The sequence below is a fragment of the Apium graveolens genome, chromosome 2 (genome assembly GCF_009905375.1).
Source record: "Apium graveolens cultivar Ventura chromosome 2, ASM990537v1, whole genome shotgun sequence".
In the NCBI taxonomy this organism is placed as follows: Eukaryota; Viridiplantae; Streptophyta; class Magnoliopsida; order Apiales; family Apiaceae; genus Apium; species Apium graveolens.
In genome coordinates, this window is record NC_133648.1 from 211,805,380 (window position 1) to 211,812,085 (window position 6,706).

At 31.4% G+C, this 6,706-nt stretch overlaps 1 protein-coding gene across 2 annotated transcripts; it reads left to right on the top strand.

Moving 5' to 3' along the window:
* The first annotated feature begins 1,897 nt into the window (after positions 1-1,897).
* On the top strand, positions 1,898-6,312 carry LOC141708096 (fatty acyl-CoA reductase 3). Of its 2 annotated transcripts, none has more exons than XM_074511576.1 (10): positions 1,898-2,057; positions 2,175-2,278; positions 2,474-2,676; positions 3,129-3,229; positions 3,368-3,560; positions 4,942-5,109; positions 5,221-5,302; positions 5,401-5,670; positions 5,867-5,909; positions 6,081-6,312. In XM_074511576.1, exons 1-10 carry the CDS (start codon positions 1,979-1,981, stop codon positions 6,194-6,196), a joined length of 1,359 nt encoding a protein of 452 aa, XP_074367677.1. In that variant the 5' UTR covers positions 1,898-1,978; the 3' UTR covers positions 6,197-6,312. The 2 variants fall into 2 exon arrangements, with proteins under 2 accessions (XP_074367677.1, XP_074367676.1); XM_074511575.1 differs by having other exon boundaries at positions 1,899-2,057; positions 5,867-5,994.
* Positions 6,313-6,706: the final 394 nt, after the last annotated feature.

Sequence of the window (6,706 nt, forward strand, 5' to 3'; positions counted from 1 at the left end):
AACAGTCAACTAGTAATTTGGCCCGTACTTCTAACTAGTGTTTAATCCCATATTGATGATTCGATATTTTTAAAAATATTAATGAATGATCCAACCGTACGGATGTCAAGATCTGTATATTTTAGTGATATGACAAAAAGTTTAGGAAAAAATAAATATATTTGGTTTGCCTTTTTAATAGTCAAAGAGTAGTTTGACCAGTATTTCTAACTAGTGTTTAATCTCATATTGATGTTTCAATATTTTTAAAAATATTAATGAATGATCTAACCATACGGATGTCAAGATCAGTATATTTTAGTGATCTGACAAAAATTTTAGAAAAAAATAAATATATTTGGTTTATTTTTTTAACAGTCAACTAGTAATTTAACCCGTACTTCTAACTACTGTTTAATCCCATATTGATGATTCGATATTTTTAAAAATATTAATGAATGATCCAACCGTACGGATGTCAAGATCTGTATATTTTAGTGATATGACAAAAAATTTAGAAAAAAATAAATATATTTGGTTTGTTTTTTAACAATCAACTAGTAATTTGACTTGTATTTCTAACTAGTGTTTAATCTCATATTGATAATTCGATATTTTTAAAAATATTAATGAATCATTCAACCGTACGGATGTCAAGATCTGTATATTTTAGTGATATGACAACAATTTTAGAAAAAAATTAATATATTTTATAATTTTTAATTGAACGATAAATATCTAACTACCATAATAATCTTTTTTGCAAGAACTAAAATATAAATTTCGTGTAAATTTTATTCTATATTATTGCCAGAAATTTTCCGCCATTTAAAAAATAATTCGACCGAAATTGGTTGAATTTAGTACGAAATTCGCTGGCGGGAAAATTCTCTCCATTTTTTGGCAAGGCTAAATTCGACCGAATGCGGTTGAATTTAGGACTACGGCTAAACTCAACCGTATACGGTTGCATATAAATACGGTTATATTTATTCGGTTGTAATTAGTAAGGCTAAATTCGACCGAATGCGGTTGAATTTAGGAGCACGCCTAAACTCAACCGTATACGGTTGTATATAAATACGGTTGTATTTATTCGGTTGTAATTAGTACTAAATTCGACCGCGTAAATACGACCGTATATAAATACGACCGCATGCGGTTGTATTTAGCCGCGCCCTTAATCTCAACCGAAAACGGTTGAATTTGATGTCGGTTGTATTTGTGCGGTTGTATTTAGTCTTGTTTTCTTGTAGTGCGGACCTACGAAGTATCTAAGTAGCTCATCGAAAACATTAAAATAGGTGAAGAAAGAATAGCATCTTTCTTTTTGGACTGAGGGAGCATCTATCTGATTGTGATGTATCCACGAGACTTGTTATAATTATCTAATCTTATGCTAAACTAGTTTTTTTAAGATAGAAAAACGAGGTCATTAATGTGTATTTTTTAAGTAATGAAGTAAAAGGTCACGTATGAAAACTGTAGTTTATAGCAAAAGTAGGTTATCTATACCTGCTGTTATATAGAGTGGGAGTTAATTTTTTTTTTTAAAGTTGTTAAATGAATGAGATTTTCTATGGTGTGGCACACATTAGTCACTAATTTCTATATAAATGAGCTCTTCTTATTGGTGGTTGAATAATAAATGTTAATGGTCCCTGTATTCACATCAATTCCACCAATAAAAAGAGCTTATTTTTATTATAGTTAGTGACTAATATGTACCCAAGGGCACAAATTAGAAAGACCGTGAATGAATAATCTGTACACATCTACCCGCAAAACCACCAACAACTTGCGTGCACTCCAGCATTAATTACATTTATTAGGACTCTCAACTAGAGCATAACATTATGTATCCAGTGGCGTAGCAAGTGTTTGATATAAATGTACAAGTACTATAAATATATACCATAGTAACATAAGAGTTTCACAGCATTCACAAATATACTCATTTCTCTGTTTCAAAGTGAAGTGTTAGTAACTCATTTCCCTAATGGAGTTGGGAAGTTTTGTGCAGTTCCTTGAAAACAGGACCATTGTAGTCACCGGTGCCACTGGCTTTCTGGCAAAGAGTACATTTCCTACTCCTTTTTATACATACAAAATATATTATATAATTCCATGTTTGTAGTATCATGTTTTTTTTTCAGCTCATTTGTAGTAAATAACTATGGAATAATAATCTGCAGTATTCGTGGAGAAGATACTCAGAGCTCAGCCAAATGTGAAGAAACTGTATCTTCTTTTAAGAGCTCCAGACTCAAAGTCAGCTTTACAACGTCTCAACACTGAGGTAGTACTTTATTTCATAATTCATCATTTGCATGCCACCACCCTAGCTCACTCATTTAAGAGTTTAAGTATAAAATGCATGATTTTAAACCTTTTTCAATTGCATGCCCTTGCGTTGTATGTAACAGCATATTATAACACCTTACCAACATGATTTTATAATGAAATGCTATCGCGTCTTTAATAAAACGAGCAGATCTTAGCGAAGGAGCTGTTTAGGGTTTTAAAGGAACGATTGGGTTCAGATTTATACACGCATCTGTCGAAAAGAGTGACCCCTGTTGCTGGAGACATAACACAAAAAAACATGGGAGTTAAAGACTTGACGATACTTGAAGAAATGTGGAGAGAGGTTGATATTGTTGTTAACATAGCTGCTACAACTAACTTCGACGAAAGGTCTCTATTATCTTGTACCTATATAGCTCATTTCATTATCAACTTTTTATTATATGTATAGATATACTATATGTTATTGCTTTTCTCTCCATTTCTTATTAATTTTATTTCTATTTTAGAAACTAATTTATACTACTCTGAATAATGTATAGCTTATAATTTCCTTTTCACGCACATGTGATGCTTAATTTCATAATATATATGTACGAATACTCTAGTCTACATGTAATTTGTATAAGTAATATAATACTATACTACTATATATAGCTCAATTTCATATAGTACACTGGTAATGTAATAAGGTGCCATGCACGCCCACAAGATTAATGTAGGAGAACATAAGGGAAAATTATAGGAAAAACTATATTGTATATCTAATTTATATTGTATGTCTAAATTAAAGTGCAATAAATTACTATTAATTAACTTGATTGTTGAAATCTTGGATATAGGTATGACATTTCACTAGCTCTCAATACATTTGGAGCAGAACATGTGTACAACTTCGCCCTCAAGTGTAGCAACATAAAGTTGCTTCTGCATGTTTCAACTGGTAATTAACCGGCGGATGAGTATTAATTTTTGATTTTTTATGAGTTACATCTAAAATACCTATATTGATGGCCTACAGATTGTAATTAATGACACTAGACTGAATTATATACTTAAATATAATGTATGATTGTTGTAGCATATGTTTGCGGAGAAAAAACTGGACTCATAATGGAGGATCCGTATAAAATGGGGGAGACACTTAACGGAGAAGGAGGACTCGACATTAAAAAAGAGAAACAAATAATTGAGGATGCACTCTCTGAGCTCAATCATGATAACGCTTCCAATGAAATTATTACCCTAGCCTTGAAGGAGTTGGGGATCCAAAGGTAATTTACATATTTTTTTAAATGTAGGTCACCGAACAGTATTCAATTAGGGAGGTAGCTTACGTTAAAGTCATTATTATATTTTCTTGAGGAATAAATTTAAATAGAGGCGTATGAAATGTCGCCTGTCAAGCACAGCAGGGACAGATGAAAACATTAATATATATCTTTACTATATTGTACTTGATGGTTTACCAATACATGATGAATTAAATTTTACAACCATATAAACATAATATCCTGCCCAAACTCTAGGAGAAAGATATAACCAACAATTAATCTTGCATTATTAACTGCGATTTGTAGTTAGCCTTCTAGGAGTATTAGCATTACCACGGTGTATATATGATTCACTGCCTATCAAAAAAGGTAATTAATTAATAGGAGTATTAATATTTATATAATTAAGTTTCATCTATTATTTTGGATGAGAGCTATTTTAAATCAACAAATATTTTGTAAAATAAAGGAAGTACGAATGTATGAACTCACACACCTTTAATTTAACCATTTTTGTCATCGCGCACAACTAAACACGAAGTGCTATTTTATTGACTAATTTATTTAATAGTAACAAATTATTGACTAGGTGATGGTCGATTTTATCAACTAACTGTTTGTCGTGGCCGACTAGTACAAAATCCGGTCAAATTGAAAATGAAAATAAAAAATAAAAAATAAACTAATATTGTATCTTTTTATGTGTGTTTTTGTATGTTCAAATTGATTGGAATTGAATATACATGAAGAGTATGATCATGTGTGCATATACATATTGTCAGAGTATATCTGTGGTTACACGAAAGGTAAAAAATTACATGTTTGTAATTAACTTATTTTGAAATCAAATACCTTGCATGGGAATGCTAGATTTTTGCTTTCTGAAAACACGTATAAGATATAAATTATTACTCCATGTCGTCCTATTATTTGTTTACACTACGCGTCTTTCCATTGTTTACATTTCAAAATTTTTTAAAAATAATTAAAAATTTATAATTTTTAAAATGACTACATTAACTACTTCTATCTACTATAGTCATTTTATACGTATAATATTAACGGGTATGACCACTTTACTCACTTTTTTAACTTTATTCCACTACCTTTTAGATGCTTATAATATCTAGTCAATGTTTTCGATCTGCATCAAAGGATGAGTTATAGAGATAGGTATTTTGTGGTTTAAAGTGTTTCTACCCTCAGATTTGTTGTGTGTATTTATGGCAATATAGTTAGTTCGGGTTGATTTGAGGTGATAAGAAAGTTGCCTAACAAAATGATAATAATGTTTTTGTAAATTTTGGTTTCAACTTTCAAAGATTTGATGTAACAATATAGGGATTGATGGAAAAGTGGGATATGGTAATTAAATTTACAGGGCAAGGCATTATGGATGGCCAAACACGTACGTATTCACAAAAGCAATGGGAGAGATGTTAATGGGGGAGATGAACGAGAAGAGGCAGCTCCCCTTGGTTATTATTCGACCTACCATCATCACTAGCACCTACAAAGAACCTTTTCCAGGTTGGGTTGAAGGCATCAGGTATATGCATTATACATAAGACCAGCTAGCTAGGTTAAAGATTAAGCGTGTGTGTTCAAATATATAGATTTGTGTACGTGATGACATGTGGCTCTTTGTATTTTCGTACAGAACCGTTGATAGCATAGCGGTAGGTTACGGTAAAGGAAAGCTAACCTGCTTCCTTGGCGATCCAGAGTCTAATATTGACCTGGTGAGATATATATATATTTACTATCCTATCTCGCTCTTTTAATGTATCTTCTGATAGATCTAATTCTTCAATTGGGTGTGAAAAATATATGTGTACAGATACCAGCTGATATGGTGGTGAATACAATGATTGCAGCAATGGTAGCTCATTCAAATGAGCCTGATTGTCGAGTTATATATCATGTAGGGTCCTCGTTTTCCAATCCAGTAAAGTACAGCCAGATTAAAGATTATGGTCGATTTTATTTCACACGAACTCCGTGGATTAATAAAGATGGCAAGGCTGTTAAAGTTGGCGATGTTACTGTGTTGAGTTCCATGCCTAGCTTCCGCAGATACATGGCAATTCGTTACCTACTTCCTCTCAAGGCACGTCATCTAAATTATGAACCAAATTGAAAACCATTGCAATTAATGAACATAACATAACATCTGTTAGGATTAGGCATGCCTAGTACTTGATCATGTGGTGTGCTTGGGCATTAAAAGTTTTATATATAAGGCTAATTAGGTTCGGGTTCAAAGAATTAATTAGCGTAACTCTGTTTCTGTTTATCTTCTTCAGGGATTACAGTTAGTGAATATGGGGCTTTGCCAGCTATTGCAAGGTAAGTATGTTGATCTTAGCCGAAAAGTCAAGTATGTCTTGAGGATGGTCGAGTTGTATGAACCCTACTTGTTCTTCAAGGGAGTGTAAGGCCTTCTACTTGTGATTTCTTTTTATCTATTAATTAATATTCAATATTCGATTAATATTTTGATCAATTTTATTGTTTCAGATTTGATGATATCAACACCGAAAAATTGCGCAAGGCAGCTGAAGAAAGTAGTGATGCAGACACAGATGCTTTCTATTTTGATCCCAAGTGTATTGACTGGGAGGATTATTTCGTGAACACACATTTAGCAGGACTTGTAAAATATGTACTCAAGTAGTACACTCATCTAATTAACAACGAGATTTGTTGTGTATTAATTTATTATTATTAATTACGTTGTTTTATTGCTTAATTACTTGACCCGGCAATTTTGGACACGACACGACTTACACGACACGAAAATTTAGTGTTTGTATTTGCATTTTTAGTACACGACAGGAAAGTACACGAACACGAAAGTACACGGCCGATATTTAGTGTCAGTTTTGTATTTAACCTTCAAGTACACGACACAACACGAAGTATACGACATAAATAAATATTATAATTAAATTTTAATATTTTTTATAAATATATGTAGAATTATAATAAATGTATGCATATTTATTTTTAAAATATTATTTGACATCATTATATTGTATAGAATTAAGATCTAAATATATATTTTCATATATTTATAATTTTTTTACCTAAATTTTTTGTTTTATAATTTATATTAATATTAAATTTAATATATATTAATATTC